An 18,513-nucleotide genomic window follows, 5' to 3' on the forward strand; every position below is an offset into this window, starting at 1 on the left:
AAGAGAAAAGATTAGATGGAACAAATAGAAAAAATGTAGCAAGATGAATAGATTTAAACCAAACCAATCATATCAGTAGTTACATTAAAAATTAATGGTCTAATGACCCCAATTGTAATGCAGAGACTGACAGACTGGATAAAATTGCAACACCTAATAATATGCTGTCTACAAGAAACACACTGAATATGAAGACACAGATAAAAGTAAAAGGATGGAAAAGATATGCAAACCTTAATAAATATGACATGGCTATATTAATATCAGAAAAAGTAGACTTCAGGGAGAAATGCAAGAATAAAAAGACCAATCCAAGCTGGGTATGGTGGTTCATGCCTGTTATTCCAGCACTTTGGGAGGCTGAGGCAGGAGAATCACTTGAGGCCAGGAGTTGGAGACCAGCCTGAGCAATATAATGAAACCCTGTCTCTACAAAAAATAGAAAAATTAGCCAGGCATGGTGGCATGTGCCTGTAGTCCCAGCTACGCAGGAGGCTGAGGCAGGAGGACCACTCAAGCCCAGGAGTTTGAGACTGCAGTGAGCTATGACTGGGCCACTGAACTCCAGCCTGCGTGGCATAGAAAGACCCCATGTCTACAAAAAAAATTTTTTTTTAATTAGCCAGGCGTGCTGGCATGCACCTATAGTACCAGCTACAAGGGAGGCTGAGGCAGAAGGACTGTTTGAGCCAAAGAGTTGGAGGTTACAATGAGCTATGATCATGCTACTGCACTGTAGCCTGGGTGACAACAAGACCCTGTTTAAAAAAAGAAAAAAAAGAAAAAAGAAAAGAAAATATATTGAAGTAAATGAAATGAAAACAAATATGTCAAAATGTACAGGATGCAGCTAAAACCCTGCTTAGAGGGAAACTTATAGCTTTAAATGCAAAGATATTTACATTAGAAAAGAAAAAAGTCTAAAATCAACGATTTTAAAAAAACTAAAAAGGAAGAAAATATTAAACTCAGTAAAAGGCAGAAAATAATACAGCATAAATCCATGAAATAGAGTGGACAAATAACAGAGAAAAATCAATGAAATGCTTTCTTTGCAAAGATCAGTAAAATTGATAAATCTCTCAATTGATCACAAAAAAAAAAGAGAAAAAGCACAGATTACCAATATCAGGAATGAAAAAGGGAACATTACTACACAATCTGTCCATATTAACAGTGCAATAAGGAAATATTATGAATAATTTTATTCTAATTAAACAACTTAAATAGACAAATTCCTGGAAAGAAAAAAATTACTAAACTGACACAGTAGAGTATCTGAATAGCTGTATATCTTGCATTTCTAATAAAAAAATTTATCTTTGCTGTGAATCTGTATAAAATATAAAAATTTTTTAAAAATTAAAAAATATTTAATGCCTTACCATAAAGAAAACCTCAGGCTCAGATGGTTTCACTGTTGAATTCTATTAAATACTTAAAGAATAAATAATACCAATGATGCATAAGACAATCAGAAAATAGAGGAGGAAATATTTCCCAACTTATTTTATAAAGCCAGCAATGCCCTGACACGAAAACCAGAAGACATCACAACAAAAGAAATGTATAGACCAAAAGCCCTCATGAACACAGAAGTAAAAATCCTTAACAAGTTATTAGCAAATCAAATCCACTAATATTTCAAGAAGATAATGTATCTTGACCAAGTGGTAGGTTTATTATTGGAAACATCAATGTGCTTCACCATATTAATAGAATAATTGATGATCCTTTCATAATAGATGAAGAAAAGGTATTTGACAAAATTTAACACTCAATCATGGAAAAAAACTCTCAGGAAACTAGGAATGTAAGAGAATGTCCTCAACTGACAGAGGCTATCTGCAAAAAAACCTAACACAAATATCATATTTCATGGTGAAAGACTTAGACTCTTCCCTTTAAGATTAGGAACAAGACAAGAATGTCTGTTCTCACCACTTTTATTGAACATTGTATTAGAGATCCTACCCAGTTAAAAAAAGTAAGAAAAAGAAATAAAAAGTAGACAGATTGTCTTTATTTGCAAACCCATGATCATCTTTGTAGACTATCCTAAGGAACTGACACAAAATCTACAGGCATTGATAAGGGATTTCATCAAGGACTCAGGTTCAACATACAAACGTGAATTGTATTTCTATTATTAGCAACAAACTAAAAATGAAATTTTTAAAACAATACCCTTTACATCAAAAAAGTATGAAATATTTAGCAATAAATTTAACAAAATATATGTAAGACTTATGCTCTGAAAGCTACACTGTTATAAACTGGAAAAAAACCTAAATAAACAGAGATGCCATATTCATGGATTGGAACTCATTAATTAATATTAACATACCAATTCTCTCCAAACTGATCCAGAGTTTCAACAATCCCAGTCACAATTTTTTAAAGAAATCATCAAGCTAATTCTAAAATTTAGGTGGAAATGCAAAGGATCTAGAATAACCAAAACAATTTTGAAAAAAACCCCAAAGTTGGTGGATTCATACTTCCTGATTTCAAGACATACTACCAAGCTACAATTATCACGATAGTATAGATATACAAGTGGCCAATAAGCACATGAAAAGATGCTCAACATTATTAGCCATCAGAGAAATGTTACTGGCCTAAGGATAGATGTACAGAGCAGGGGATGGCAAACTTTTTCTACAAAGAGCTTGACTAGTTTAGGTTTTGCGTGCCACATAAGGTCTCTGTTGCATATTTTTGTTTGCTTTTATTTTTTAACTTTTAAAAATATAAAAATCATTTTTAGCTCAAGGCCATATAAAACAAGGCCATTTGGCCTGTGAGCCATAGTTTGAATAGAAAGCAGAAATAGATCCACACATATATCGTAATTAATTTTCAACCAATGTGTCAAAGTAATTTGCTGAGAAAAAAATAGTCCTTTCAACAAATGATGCTGGGATCAACTGGACATCCATATGGAAAAAAATTAACTTCAACTTTTACTAAAAATATATAAAAAATTAATTCACAATGGATCATATTCCATGTAACAGTTTTAAAAGAAAATTTCCATGATCTTGAAATAGGCATAGATTTCTTACACAGGACACAAAAACAATGATCCATAAAAGAAAAACATAATAAATAGGACTCCAACAAAATTAGAAATTTCTACTCTTTGAAAGATTTCACTAAGAAAATGAAATGGCAAGCCATAGATTGGGAGAAAATATTCTCAATGCATGTACCTGGCAAAGGACTTATATCAAAAATATATATATAAAGAATTCTTACAACTCAACAAGATAACAACCCAGTTTAAAAATGGATGAAAAATTTAAGCAGACACTTCACAAAGAAAGATATACAAGTGGCCAATAGGCTCATGAAAAGAGGCTGAACATTTTTAGTCATCAGAGAAATGCAAATTAAAACTACAAGGAGATACCATTACACAGCCACCAGAATGTCTAAAATTAAAAAGACTGACCATACCAAGAGTTGTCAAGGAAGTGGCAGAAACAGACTCTCATACATTGCTGGTGGAAATTTAAAATAGTATAAACACTTCGGAAAACATTTTGGCAGTTTCTTAAAAGGTTCAACATATATCTATCATATATCCAGCAATTCCACTCATCTCAGTATCGACCCAAGAGAAATGGAAACATGTCCACACAAAGACTTGTACACAGATGTTCATCGCAGCTTTATTTATAATAGCCCAACACTGGAAACAACTTTAAACAAATTTCAGCACTTATCAACAAAAAAGAACTACTGCTACACAGAACATGGATCAATCTCAATGACACAATGCTGAGTGAAAGAAGCCAGATACAAAAAAGCACATATTGTATGATTTCATTCATATAATTCTAGAAAATCTGTAACATCAGAAAGCAGATCAGTGGTTGGGCTGGGAGCGGGTAGCACATGGGTATTTTGTAGGATGATAAAATGTTCTATATTTTGACTGTGGTGGTAGTTACATGGGTGTACATATTTGTCAAAACTCAATGAAGATTATTTTTTATTAAACTATGAACTAGTACTATTAATTCCTATTTTACTTGTAAGAAAACCAAGGCACTGAGAGGATAAGTAACTTATCCAAGAGCTAAGATTTAAATTCTGGTAGTTTTACCCTAAAGCCCACATTTCTAGCCACTATTTCACTATGCCTCTATAAAGGTGGAATACTCTTCCCTTCTGGACATTATACATGTATTTATGAACAGATAATACTTTTATAATCAGAAAAAAATATCTTTTAAAACACAGAAACCCTTTAGGAACTTCCTTCAAGATGACATTTGATCTGTTAATCATGATATGGGTGTATACGTTAATCTTTATGAAGTCATTTATCTGTATTATCTTCCAGTCCACATTTCTTCATCTTGTTCACAAATGTAACATGTAAAACTTCATTAAAAGTCTTCTAGAAAATCAGATATAACTATAGCATTTCCTTGATTCACCTATCAAGTAACTCTATACAGGAAATATTTGTAATAAATTCATGCCAGTTTCCAGAGACCACCACTTCTGTGTTCACAAACCATCCTTTTAATAATGTGGTCTAGAATTTTGCCCAGAATCTACATCAACCTCAATATTCTATAGTTCTCCCTAACTCCCAGGTTATCCAAAGACTGCAACCATTAGCTTAGCAATCTTTCTCCTACTGTAATGAAATATAGTTCAGTAGGGAGGGGAAATCCTGAACTCCTTTACAGTAGTTAGGCCCTTCTGTATAATTCCTTTACATATTCTGCACTTCAGTTCCCCACTACCAATATTTTCTTGGCCCTTTCCAGAGTGGAAGCAACTCTAATAAGAAGAGCTAGAGCTCTACTTCATAATCTCTTAAATCCTTTACCCATCCCAGCAGCAAGACTAACGACACCTACTCTAAACACAACTAAAAAGCCTTTTTGAAAAAATGATTACTGGCATTTTCTGAGGGTCTCAAACAATTCTGGGATTTATATTTTCTGAAGATATTTTTATGGGTTTTGTCATTCTTTGTTTTTAAGAGACAGGGTCTCACTGTCAGCCAGGCTGGAATGCAATGCCACAATCATAGCTCACTACAGGCTCAAATCCCTGAGCTCAAGGGATTCTCCTTCCTCAGCCTTCTGAGTAAAAGATAATTTCTTTTTGGAAATAGCTTGGTGATTTGGAAATCTAGTAAATAAGAAACAGTGAGGCCAGGCGCGGTGGCTCACACCTGTAATCCTAGCACCCAGGGAGGCTGAGGCAGGCGGATGGTTTGAGCTCAGGAGTTCGAGACCAGCCTGAGCAAGAGCAAGAGCCTGTCTCTACTAAAAAAAAAAAAAAAAGAAAGAAAGAAATTAGCTGGACAAATAAAAATATATAGAAAAAATTAGCCAGGCATGGTGGCACATGCCTGTAGTTCCAGCTACTCGGGAGGCTGAGGCAGGAGGATCACTTGAGCCCAGGAGTGTGAGGTTGCTGTGAGCTAGGCTGATGCAATGGCACTCTAGCCCAGGCAACAGAGTGAGACTCTGTCTCAAAAAAAGAAAAAAACCAGTGATTTAGAGTACTGTATCATAGTACTTGAGAGCATGACTTTGAAGTATAACAGTATTACACTTGAGCCAGAGCTCTATCACCCAATTTCTACCAAATTATTTAAATTCTCTGAGCCCTAGCATCCTCATCAGAAAAGTAATAAAGATATCATCCATCTCACAGCCATTGTGAAGATTAAATGGAATACTGTATATATAGCTACTAGCTATATATATAAAATATACAACATACATGGGAGGATATGCACAGGTTATATACAAATACTACACCATTTAATATAAGGGACTGGAGCATCTGAGGATTTTGGTATCCTCAGGGGGTCCTGGAACCAATTCCCTTCAGATATCAAAGGATGACTATAAATGGGGAACAGTATGTTTTTTTTCTTCTTCTTTTCTCCACTCAGTGATTATAATCATTATTTCAAAGTGTGAACCACATATACTAAATCTGTCACTGGTAAACTTTAAGAAAGCCAGTGATTTTTCAGTTTATACATGTTTCAACTATTCACATTTTGCTCCAAATTATTTAAAACATTATTATTATTATTATTATTATTTTGGAGATAGGGTCTTTCTTTGTCACCCAGGCTAGAGTGCTGTGGCATGATCATAGCTCACTGCAGCCTCAAGGTCAAGCAAGACAGTATTTTAACATAAGTAGAAATCAACAGGCAACTTACCTATGGAATCCATCTTTCAAAACTTCTTGCCTCAAAATAATTTCAGAACAAGTAGCCCTTATGCCTGTAAGAACCAAAAGATCTTTTTTTAAAAGCACTCAATGAAACGACATTTAAATAATTAGAAAGGAATTATGTCAGTAGGCTTTACTTGCCTGGAAAATCTAACCAATTTAAAAACTTTTAAAATTTAGGCAATTTGAGCTACATATAAATCTATTTCCAGTATAGCATAGTGGTTAAGAACGTTTACTTTGGAGTTAGATTGTCTGATTTTAAATCAGTTTGTCATTTAATAGCTCTGTGGCTTTGGACAAGATAGTTTATCTCTCTGCTAGTTGTCATAAGGATTTAATACATGTCGAAGCACACAGTAAGTGCTTCATATAAATGTTTGTTATTATTAATATTACTTTATTCAGGTGATAAAGGATATCCACAACACCAAAAAGGAACAGAATGCCTAAAGAGCCAGGAAATCTGAGTTTTAATACTAGCTCACTGAAACTGTGTATCAGATACATACTGGCAACTTCTATATTCTAATATCCATGCCTACAAAATTAGAAAGATGGTATATTTATGCCTTGTGGAAGTGTTGGGAGAGATTAAAAAAAAATCAAAACTAGAGGCACTTAAAGGTTCAAAGGGTTCCTTTGTAAACTTACTTTAGAACATCTGAAAATCTCACTATACTGACTCCATGCAGAATTCAGACATCAAAACTGTTACTCAATGTAAGCACCATAAAACTAAAAACTCAGTTACTACCAACCACCAACTCTGCCAGGCACCTTGCTATGGAACTTTGCCCCATTTCAAAAGTTGTAAGTCTATGGGAAGAACATTAAAACAAACATAAAACCATAAATTATTAATATTGCTGAATCCACAAGATTTATTCCTAAAAAGATGAATTAAGAAAAATAACATAAAGGTGAAACCACTTGAAGAAAGGAAAAAAGAATAGAAAAAAATTACATTTGTTAAATAATATCTGTATGCCAGATCGTCCACTTGGGGCTTTCACATGTGTTTTAACTTTCACAACCTAGCAAAAGAGGCAAAATTATTGCCAATTGTACACAGGCGAAAACATGGACTTACAAGGATTAGTAATTGGCTCAGGATCATACAACTAAGTAAGTGACTGATTAGAAGCAAAGTTTACCTGGCTTTTAAAACCTAAGATACTTCCACTCACCCAGCTATTTGAAGAAATCGTATTTGAAGAAGCATATAATATTTTCTCAAATAAACATATATGTATGTAGCTCTTATACAAATCCAGATTTTTCTTCATAATGTTTAATTTTAATGGGGGTAGAGTGGGAAATAAGGGCTAATATCTACCTATAAATTAAATTACAAGAAAACAATCAGATTAATAGTCTCAAAATCATTAGTCATGTGAGAAATGCAAATCAAAACTACAATGAGATGTCATCTCACCCCACTTAAAATGGTTTTTATCAAAAAAACAGGCAATAACGATGCTGGTGGAGAAAGGAGAACCCTTGTGTACTGTTGGTAAGAATGTCAATTAGTGCAACCACTAAGGAAAACAGTATGGAGGTTCCTCAAAAAACTTAGAACTACCATATAACCCCAAAATCCCACTGCTGGGTATATATCCAAATGAGGGGAAATAAGTATATTAAAAAGAGACCTGCACTCCCATGTTTATTGCAGCACTATTCACATTAGCCAAGATGTGGAATCAACCCAAGTGTCCATCACCAGATGAACAGATGAAGAAATAGCGGTATAAATACACGACGGCATGTTATATAGCCACAAAAGAATGAAATCCTATCATTTGCAACAACATGGATGGAACCAGAGAACATTATGTTAACTGAAATAAGCGAAGTACAGAAAGACAAATCTTACACATTCTGACTCATATGTGGGAGCTAAATATTAAAAACCATTAATCTCATGGAGACAGAAAGTAGAATGGTTACCAGAGACTGGGAAGGGTAACAGGAAGGAGGGGATAAAGTGGGGATGGTTAACGGGTGCAAAAATATAGTCAGATAGACAGAATGAACAATATTCAATAACGCAACAAAGTAAAAAAAAATACGCTTAAATTCTATTGTAATGTACACTAGAGAGTACTAAGTCACTCCTCTTGGGATGGTAGAAAAGCTACTGTAAAACCACAGTATGGCACATACTAGATTATTTATAACTTTTAGGCAAAAGTACCATTTTCAAAATGAATTTGTTGTATCTGAATTCACCTTTAAGATTTTTCCTCTTAAATATTACTTTATTTGGCTGGCGCAGTGTCTTACACCTGTAATCCTAGCACTTTGGCAGGCCCAGGCAGGAGGGGAGGATGGCTTGAGCCCAGGAGTTTGAGGCTGCAGTGAGCTATGATGACACCACTGTACTCTAGCCCAGACAGCATAGCGAGCCCTGTCTCAAAAAAAAAATTACTTTATTTGATTGTGGTAGCCTGAACGGGCGCTGGATATCGACCCCTTTTTAATTATAAAATGCCAATGGAAGACCCTTTAGAGATCATCAAGTCCAGTTATTTAAAAATTCTTTTTGGTCTAATCCTTTCATAAATTTGGAAACCTAATATGTAAGCACAAAAACAGCACTGCACTGATTGACAGATACTGGTCTGACATCCTCATTTTACAGCTGGAGAAACTCACCGGGTTTGTACTGACTTTCCTTCCTCTATCAAACGTTATCACATTATTTTAATTATTCCTGCACGCGTCTGTCTCCCTCATTAAAGTTCCATCACGGCTGGGTGCCGTGTTTGGCTCAGGGCTGGATCCACAGCACTTCGCTTGCCCAGCCCAGAGTCAAAAAAAGAAAAATAAAACCTCAGCCCAATCCGTTTTATTATCAAAGATATTGATAAAACTAGTCGTTTCCCCAGTCTGTATATTCAGTTTCGGGATTCTCACACTTCACAGAGCGCTAAGGCCTTACTGGCCCCTTGGTGGTCAGAAGCTTCACGCATTCCAAGATCATCCCAAGACACTTCACGGCTGCACTTCCTTTTCAATACTTTAGTAACAGAGCGGCCAGTGTCGCCTCGGAACAACAAAGCCGGACTCTCCAGAAACCCAGGATTGGCCACACAGCTAAGGGCACCAGAGGGGAGGCGGGAAGGAGGAGGAAAGCACGCGGCCTTTGTTTTTAACCTCCTCCAGAGCACCCTACCATTCCAGCGTCCCGTGCTGGGTAACCGAAGGCCCTCTGCAAACCGCGGAGCAGAGAGGACTCGCGAGTCCGGCCTGCTTCCCACCCCGGGGCCCCCAAACCCCGCCTGCACTCGCGCAGCCCCGCCTCTCCCTTTACCAGGGTCAGAAGGGGCGGTGAAGGCCCTGGCGGGCCAGGGGGTGCGCCCAGTCACCGCCCAGAGGAGCAGCCAGGCTGCCGCCCGGACAGCCACGGCCCGAGCAGCCAGGACGCCGGAGGGCGGACGCCCGAGAGGGGCGTGCGGGGAGCAGATGCGGACGGAGAAAGGGGCTTGCACACGATTCACGCCGCTCCTAGAGCGCGCTGTCGCGGACTCAGGGACTGGGGCCGAGGGCTCTGTGCGCGTCCCGCCGTACCCCACTACCTGCAGCCCCGGTCCGCAAAAGTTCCGGCGCCGCGTGAGGCGGCAGGCCCTGTCCCCTTCGCCGCCCCGCCCCTCGCCGTCCAGCCGGGGGCGGGGCGAACAGCGGCGCAAGCGCGGTAGCGAGCGCCCGGGCTGTTGCTGTGGGAACGGCTCGGCGAGCGCTCGGCAGGAATGTGAACCCCCCGCACGCTGTCGTGGTGCTCGCTTGTCGCGACCTGGTCCGGCCTCCACCTCCGCTTGCAGGTGTTTGCGGAGTTCAGGCCTCCTGCTGAGGGATTCGGTCCACAGTCACGTCGGCAGGGCTGTGGCTCTCGCTTCTTCCTGCAGCGCCAGGCTCCGCCCGCCCTCACAATCGACTGAAGTGCTCCTCTGTGCACTGCGGTTGGATGGAAACAGCCCCCTCCCGGAGGTTTAGACGGTGGCCTGCAGGAGAAGATGGGCCTTCTGTATTTCTCTAAGGGTAAGAAAGTTAGCCTTTCACTAGTGGGATTGTGAGTAGGGAGAGGATCGTCTACCCCCCGGGGAAATCCGTACCCCCCTTAGGTGCTGTGGGGGATAATTAAGATTATGGGCAGTCACTGATCTCTGGGGAGAAATGTATTCGTATCCAGCAAGAATAATTAGGTACATGGACTGTCGGTCTTTCTGAACTGAGTGGAATCTGGAGAGCATCCAGTGCAGATTGGAGCAGAACAGAGGGCTCTGAGGGCCAATGCTTGTCTCAAACAGGAAAGAGAGTGTATGTCAAAAAATACGATCTAAAACTGAAAATAGCAGTATACGCATGTTGTTAAGAAATACAGAGATAAATTTTGGAAGACATAGCTTTAAAAATTGAAACTGGTTCCCTATGAAGAGTAGGGCAGAGAACAATAGTTTTTTATTCTCTCATAGAATTATTTTACATTCCAAAGAGAGCACAAAATTATGTCAGTAAAAATTAAAGTTAAATTTTAAAAAGAAAGGAGTCTGTAGTCAAACTGCATTTTGAGTATCAGTTGCATACATCATTCACCAGTACAGCCATTTGCTTCAATGTGTGGAGTTTATATTGTGCTGTGTGGGATCTCCTAGAGAGTTTACTAACAGTGTTAGTCAGGTGAACTGGGAGTAGTATTGATTTAAAAAGAGAAGAAAAGAAAAGGAAGGAGAGTGGGGGAGGATCATGGCATCAATTTCAAGGCAGACCACAAGAATTTGAAAAAGCAGTTCTTTATGTATTTTAATTTCATAAGAGTAAAAATTCTCCTGTCCAAAAATAAGTGGTGACCAATATAAATTATGGCACATTCATAAGACAAAACACTTGGCAGTCATAAAATACTGCATTTTAGTAAAATATTTAATGACAAAATAATCACATAGGTTGTTAAATTTAAGTCAGGAAATAGTATGTATGATATTAAAAAATGTTATGCTTTAAAAATATATATATACCTAGTAAAAGACTGGAAGTAATCGAGGGTGATTATTTTATGTATGTTTCCTAATCCCCTCCTTTGCCCCAGTTTTCTACAATAAACATGTATAATCACTGTTTTTGTTTGTTTGTTTGTTTTTTGAGACAGAGTCTGGCTCTGTTGCCCGGGCTAGAGTGCCGTGGCATCAGCCTCTCTCACAGCAACCTCAAACTCCTGGGCTCAAGTGATCCTCCTGCCTCAGCCTCCCAAGTAGCTGGGACTACAGGCATGTGCCACCATGCCGGGCTAATTTTTTCCATATATTTTTAGTTGTCCAGCTAATTTCTTTCTATTTTTAGTAGAGAGGGGTTCTCGTTCTTGCTCAGGCTGGTCTCGAACTCCTGAGCTCAAACTATCCACCAGCCTCGGCCTCCCAGAGTGCCAGGATTACAGGCGTGAGCCACCGCACCCGGCCTGTGTTTCTTGTAACTGGAAAAATATCATATAGTGAAACAAATAAGCTGAAATAAAAGTCATGTAAACATTATTGTCTTGTATGTGAAGAGACTAATTTTGTGTCAGGTCTGCCTTTTTGATCAGGCTTCTAGACTGTAAATACTTAGAGGATATACAGGGGCTATCTTATATTAATACATAGCATTAAACAAGTATATATGGAATGCCTACTCTGTTTCAGGTATTGTGCTGAGATGTGAAAAACGGATATGCTCCCTACCTTCAAGTCGCTATAGAGTAGAAGGAAAGATAGATGATTAAATAAGTAATTAGTAAAAGCTCAATGAGTAAGATAATTGGGAAAGTACAAGATAGACAGATCTGGTCTAATGAATCTCTCAGGACAAAAAACTCATAGTGCCTTAATACAGAGGGTGCTTGATACATACTTTCTTAACTGATAAATAGAAAACACCTATCATTCAGTTGTTGGGCTGACTCAGGGGTTCATATACAGTCTCTGGTAACAGTGCAGGACACTTACGAGGTCCAAATGGAATTGCAATCCCAGGCTCACATGTGAACCAACCTATATCCTTTGATGAACCAGGGAATCTTAGGATCCAACAGACTGAAGCTAACCCAGGGCAAAACTGAACTTTCAGGGCAGCCCTTGAAGGATTGAGCTTTGTAGGCTGAGCCTGTGTCTCCAGAACTGGACTAGAGCCAGATCTGCCAGGGAGGAGAATGGAGGGCAGTGAGATTTATCCAATACCTAGTTGTTTTTTTCCTTTTTCCTTTAGCAGGAAGTCATTATGCAATTAACACATTTTCATCAGATTTCCTCTGATTTACCCTGAAGTGTATGTGGGAATAATGTACACTGCCAAGAAATGTGGGATTAAATTCCAGCCTCCAGCTATTATCTTAATCTATGAGAATGAAATCAAGGGGAAAAGTCGCCAGCGAATTATGCCGGTCCGAAACTTTTCAAAGTTTTCAGGTACCTCATGTTTTTTCTTGCCTCCTTTTAAAAATATTCTCTAAATTACTTAATAAGAACAATTTGAGTCTCATGCAATGGAGTGACATGGCCTTTAGAGTTAGACAGACCTAGGTTCAAATCACAACTCAGAGACTAGATGTATGACACTGGCTAAATTAATGTAGTTCCGTTTCCTAATCTGTAAAAGGGAATAGGTAATTTGGAAAAAATTGATAATTTTTTCCAGTTTGATAATTGATAATTTAATCCTTCAGGGATTATTATATGGGTTGAATGAGATAGCATTATTCAGTAATATTAATTCCCTTCTCTCCTTCCAAATGTTTATTTATAATCTTGATTTTTATTAGTACTACTACTATTAAAGTAGTAGTACTACTTTAATAGTAGTAGTACTACTACTATCTAAAAGCTATAAGACCACTTTTTCTTCTCAGACATTTTCTCCAGTTGAAAGTATTTAACATCTCCACAAAGTGATTTTAAGTTGAGGAGGTAAAAAATGCATCCTTCCCTCCCCCACCATATTCAAAGCTCAATGTAAAGAATGGTTATACATAATAATTTATTCTTATAAAGCCATATAGCTACTTGGCTATAATGGAGATAATGTTTTCAGGGTTCTGAGTTTTTTGTTCTGTTTTGGCCCTTGAAGTGGTTTGTAGTATATCAATTGTTTGTGGTATATATGATGTATGTAGTATATAGGGTTTTTTTTCTCCCTCCTAGATTGCTCCAGAGCTGCTGAACAATTAAAGAATAATCCACGACACAAGAGTTACCTGGAACAAGTATCCCTGAGGCAGCTAGAGAAGTTATTCAGCCTTTTACGAGGTTACTTGTGGGGACAGAGTTTGGCAGAAACAATGGAACAAATTCGACGGGAAACAACCATTGATCCTGAGGAAGACCTGAACAAACTAGATGACAAGGAGCTTGCCAAAAGGAAGAGCATCATGGATGAACTTTTTGAGAAAAATCAGAAGAAGAAGGATGATCCAAATTTTGTTTATGATGTTGAGGTTGAGTTCCCACAGGATGAACAACTGCAGTCCTGTGGTTGGGACACAGAGTCAGCTGATGAGTTCTGATACCAGACACTCAAAAAATTTATTGGGCTAGCCGAATATCCATATTTATACAAAGTACATAAATTGATTCTAGAAAAATCTTTAAAGAACACTAAATGTATATGTTGGGTCATAACTGGATTGACCGTGTTACTTTGCAAAACCAGAATATTTATAGCATCTACTATGTAGGTGCACGAGGAATGTAGGAAAAAGAGAATAAAGAAATCTGCCTTTGAGGAGCTTACAATTAAATTGGAAGATAAGTCAAAAACCTGTGAAAAGGTAATTTACAGTATTAGGCAGTGAAAATATTAGAACCAGATGCTTAAATAAAGGCTAAAGAAGGTTAGAGCCTAGATTATCGTAGTGTAGAATAGTAGGGGAAGACTTTGTCCTTTAGTAGGGAGACAGGACTTTGCCTAGTCCTTGAAATGGTAATATTTGGATAGAAGCTTGTGTAGGATTCCAGATGAGGACAACTAGAAACAAGAAGGAGGGAGGTAGTAAAACAACAAGAAATAGAAATTTGTATTTGATTGGCATCTGAAGTGGGCAGAAAAAAAAGAAATTTGTATTTAAGAAGCAGTAAGCAAATTATAGTTTGACAAGATTGGAGGGCATATGTGGTACAGGGAATTATCCTGTATGCATTATATCTTTATCTATATTTGACTGTAGTGGAAGAGTGCCCTGCAAAATGCCTTGCAGCTGCGAGTAGATATCATTTGATGGACAACAGGGGAATTCTGCCCCTCCGGTATCATATCAGGCAATACATACTAAAGACATTCTGAAACCCTAAAACTCTTCCCATGAGAGGTTTGTTTATAAAGTGGGAAATCCACCCATAATAAATGAACAATAAGGACTGCCAGTTTAGACCTATTCATGACTTGGATCTACAAGAGAGAATCTTTGTTTAACAAGGTTGTCTGTGTATAGATACATTTATTACTAGAATATTATTTAAATGGTAGAAATTCCATGTTTTCTATGAGGAAATTGATATTAAATAAAACTATAAAAATAATTATTCATTTTTTCTACTTATCCATCACTAGTCTCTTTACCATTAAATGCCCCATTAATGGAATCATTCTTGTAGTGTTATCATCAGGATCTTAAGATAGTCATGTCTCATATGTATATTTGCCAAAAGTACCAAAAGAATTTTCAGAATTAGATCTGAAATCAGAACAGATCTTTCTGTATCTACATAGTATTTGATTTATTCCATTGTATAGATGTAGGTCATTTATTTTAAAAGTTGAGTGGTCTTCTTTCATTACTACATACAGTGCTACAGCAAATAACATCGTACATTCTCCATTCTCTTGCTTTTAAAGGGTTTAAAGTCTATTTGGAGAATAGAGACAATAAACATAAATACGTAGAATAATGTCAGATGATAAGTACTCTGAAGAAAAAATGGTGAAAGGAGAATGGTGGAGCAGGTGGGAGCCATTGTTTTAGATCAAGTAATTGAAGAAGGTCTCACTGAAGAGGTAATGTTTGAACAAAGACCTGAAGGAGGTAAGAAAAAATTGATATGCATTTCAGTGTTAGTGGAAAAAAGCAAGTGCATAGGCCCTGGGGCTGGAGTGTGCTTGACATATTTGAGGAAAAGCAGAAGGCTAATGTGGCTAATACAGATGGGGCAAAAGAGAAAATGGTAGGAGATGAAATTGGAGTGTATTTTGCCAGTGCATCAATAGTACTTACTGTGAAGGTTGTACCAACTTAAACTATCAGCAATATATGAGAGTATACCTTTTCCCCATATATTTATCAATAGAGAGTGTTAATCAAGCTTTATATATCTATCTATATATATATATATATATTTTTTTTTTTTGAGACAGGGTCCTGCTGTTGCCCAGGCTGGAATGCAGTGCTATCATCATAGCTCACTATAACCTCAAACTCCTAGATTCAAGCAATCCTCCTGCCTCAGCCTCCTGAGTAGCTAGTACTAGAGGTGTGTGCCACCATACCTGGTTAATTTTTTTTTTCTTTTGTGCAGAGACGAGATGTCACAATTGCCCAGGCTGGTCTCAAACTCCTGGCCTCAAGTGATGCTCCTGCATCAACCTCCAAAGCGCTAGGATTACAGGTGTGAGCCACTGGGCCTGGCCAAATTTTATAATTTGAAAGTGGTACTTCATAGTTTGTGTTTCTCTTCTTTTGAGTGGGACTGAGTATTATCACATATTTAAGAGCCATTTTTTTGTGAAATAACTGTTATGTTCTTTCCTCATTTTTCTATTGGATTGCTGGTCTTTTTCTTATAGATGTATAAAAGTTATTTATTAAGGAAATTAGTCCTTAGTCTATGATGAGTTGCAAATATTTCCACCTTGTCAATATTTTTAAAATTTTTTATGATATTTTTCTAGGCAGAATTTTTTAAATGTGATTAAGTTTATCATATTTTTTTCTATACTTTTGCATTTTCAGTCATATGTAGAAAGGCATTCCACATTCCAAGATTTTTTTTTCTATATATGAGTTTATTTTGGTATAAAATGTGAAATGCAAATCCAACTTGATTTTTCTCCAGATGCCCATTCAATTGTCCCACACCACTGCCTATTAAACTATGTATCTTCAACCCATTGATTTGAAATGTCACCTTTATCATACACTAAATTACCATATGTAGCAGAATATTTATCTTTTGATGATGTTAATATCATCTGCAGCACACTTCCCAATTCATGTTTTTTGCTGTTTATTGAGTACATCTCATTTGTCTGCTAGGTTAGAAGTTTTAGAAAGATACAAAATAGTCCATAACTTTTGCCTTTGAGGTGTCACATGTTTAGCCAAAGCAACAAAATTAGCACATATGCAATAGAGGTACTAACTATAACTAGAGCAGAAAGGGGAGATCATGTGAGTTGAGCAGTTTGGGGATTTTTTTCTCCATGTATCTTGTCCTGTCCAAAGTTAATTTCTCTGCAGAGCTCTTAGAAATTTTTCTGTATTTTAAAATTAATACATATTCATTATTTTAAAATTTTAAACAAATACCAGAGTGTAAAAGTAAAATGGGAAAGTTCTCCCCTCACTTTCTCCCCGCAGTTCCCACTCTGCAGAGAAATTGGTTTCCGTAAGGGCTCTGGATCCTTTCTCTTGTGACCTTGCTTCATCAATTATCCTTTCTCTGTGTCCCCTTCTCTGTCATTTTCAGCTTTGTTCTTTTTTTTTTTTTTTTGACACAGAGTCTCTTTCTGTTGCCCGGGCTAGAGTGCCATGGCATCAGCCTAGCTCACAGCAACCTCAAACTCCTGCACTCCAGCAATGCTACTGCCTCAGCCTCCCAAGTAGGCTGAGACTACAGGCATGCGCCACCATGCCTGGCTAATTTTTTCTATATATATTTTTAGTTGTCCAGCTAATTTCTTTCTATTTTTGGTAAAGACTGGGTCTCGCTCTTGCTCAGGCTGGTCTCGCACTCCTGAGCTGAAACAATCTGCCTGCCTCGGCCTCCCAGAGTGCTAGGATTACAGGGGTGAGCCACCGCACCCGGCCTTCAGCTTTGTTCTTTTGCTGGCTCATTCTGTGCAGTCTGTAAACATATGCAAGCCTCTTCTATATTAAAACAATAAAACACTTGACTTTGCCTTAAGTCTTTCAGTACCTAATATTGTATCTAACCAAAGTTTAACTCATCTCAGTATTACATAAATCTAACATTCCTCCTAACCCCTACTTTTTAGAGCAGATCTAGCTTTAGTCCAGTTCTGGAGATGCAGGCTCAGCCTACGAAGCTCAATCCTTCAAGGGCTGCCCTGAAAGTTTGGTTTTGCCCTGGGTTAGCCTCAGTCTGTTGGATCCTAAGATTCCCTGGTTCATCAAAGGATATAGGTTGGTTCACATGTGAGCCTGGGATTGCAATTCCATTTGGACCTCGTAAGTGTCCTGCACTGTTACCAGAGACTGTATATGAACCCCTGAGTCAGCCCAACAACTGACCTACAGAATCTTTTCTATTTATTAATTAAGAAAGTATATATCAAGTACCCTCTGTGTCAAGGTACTATGAGTTTTTTAACCTTAAATATTTTGTCCTGGGAGATTCACAAGACCAGATCTGTCTACCTGTACTTTCCCAATTATTTTACTCATTAAGGTTTTGTCATTATTTAATCACCTATCTAATATTTTGACAAAAGTAGTGATGAAAATTGAGGAAAGGCCACTAGATTTGGCAACTAGGTCTCTTAATATTCAACAATGCAGCTTGAAGGGGTTGATTAGGATAGAAATTGCAAGATAATAAAAAGGAAACAGGATCATAGATTTAAATGACAAAGTTAAAACTACAACTTTTAGAAGAAAATAAAGGAAAAAAAATCTTCATAACCTTAGGTTAGGCAAAGAGTTCTTAGACTTGGGACCAGAAATATGATCTATAGAAGAAAAAATTGGTATACTGGATTTCATTAAAATTTAAAAATTTTGCACTTCAAAGATAACATTGAGAACATAAGAAGTCAATCCACAGACTGAGAGGAAACATCTGCAAATCAAATCTGAAAAAGGACTTGTATCCAGCATACATAAAGGACCCTTACAACTCAAGAAGAGAAGGAACACAATTTAAAAATGGGCAAAAGATTTACATAGATATTTCACCAAAGAAATATGCTATGTTCATGAAAAGCACATGAACGGATGCTGAACAGCATGAGCAATTAGGGTAAGGCAAATTAAAGCCACAGTAAGATACTACTTCATACCCACTAGAACGTCCATAATAA

The 18,513-nt window shown here is 37.6% G+C and overlaps 2 protein-coding genes across 5 annotated transcripts in view; one reads left to right on the plus strand and one right to left on the minus strand.

Annotated features, from left to right (window-relative positions):
• PIGX (phosphatidylinositol glycan anchor biosynthesis class X) overlaps positions 1-10,097 on the minus strand; it is a gene marked incomplete at its 5' end in the record, with an annotated part of 24,387 nt that extends 14,290 nt beyond the window's left edge. Inside the window, 2 exons of the mRNA XM_045564782.1 lie at positions 6,215-6,278; positions 9,548-10,097. Coding sequence (XP_045420738.1) covers positions 6,215-6,278; positions 9,548-10,097 — 614 coding nt within the window. The remainder of the gene's footprint in view (positions 1-6,214; positions 6,279-9,547) is intronic.
• On the plus strand, positions 9,779-15,633 carry CEP19 (centrosomal protein 19). Of its 4 annotated transcripts, XR_006732678.1 has the most exons (5): positions 9,779-10,272; positions 12,472-12,671; positions 13,404-14,029; positions 15,094-15,280; positions 15,610-15,633. XR_006732678.1 is itself a non-coding variant. In XM_045540018.1 (3 exons), exons 2-3 carry the CDS (start codon positions 12,545-12,547, stop codon positions 13,763-13,765), a joined length of 489 nt encoding a protein of 162 aa, XP_045395974.1. In that variant the 5' UTR covers positions 9,779-10,272; positions 12,472-12,544; the 3' UTR covers positions 13,766-14,900. The 4 variants fall into 4 exon arrangements, 2 of the variants coding, with proteins under 2 accessions (XP_045395974.1, XP_045395975.1); XR_006732677.1 differs by lacking the exon at positions 15,610-15,633 and having other exon boundaries at positions 15,094-15,592; XM_045540018.1 differs by lacking the exons at positions 15,094-15,280; positions 15,610-15,633 and having other exon boundaries at positions 13,404-14,900.
• Positions 15,634-18,513: the final 2,880 nt, after the last annotated feature.

Source organism: Lemur catta, chromosome 1 (assembly GCF_020740605.2).
Source record: "Lemur catta isolate mLemCat1 chromosome 1, mLemCat1.pri, whole genome shotgun sequence".
Taxonomy (NCBI): domain Eukaryota; kingdom Metazoa; phylum Chordata; class Mammalia; order Primates; family Lemuridae; genus Lemur; species Lemur catta.

Excerpts from the sequence above, each read along its gene's own strand:
- CEP19 (XM_045540018.1), top strand. The coding sequence starts at position 12,545 with ATGTACACTGCCAAGAAATGTGGGATTAAATTCCAGCCTCCAGCTATT. Across the intron at positions 12,672-13,403 it reads AAACTTTTCAAAGTTTTCAG|ATTGCTCCAGAGCTGCTGAA; the intron begins GTACCTCATGTT and ends TCTCCCTCCTAG.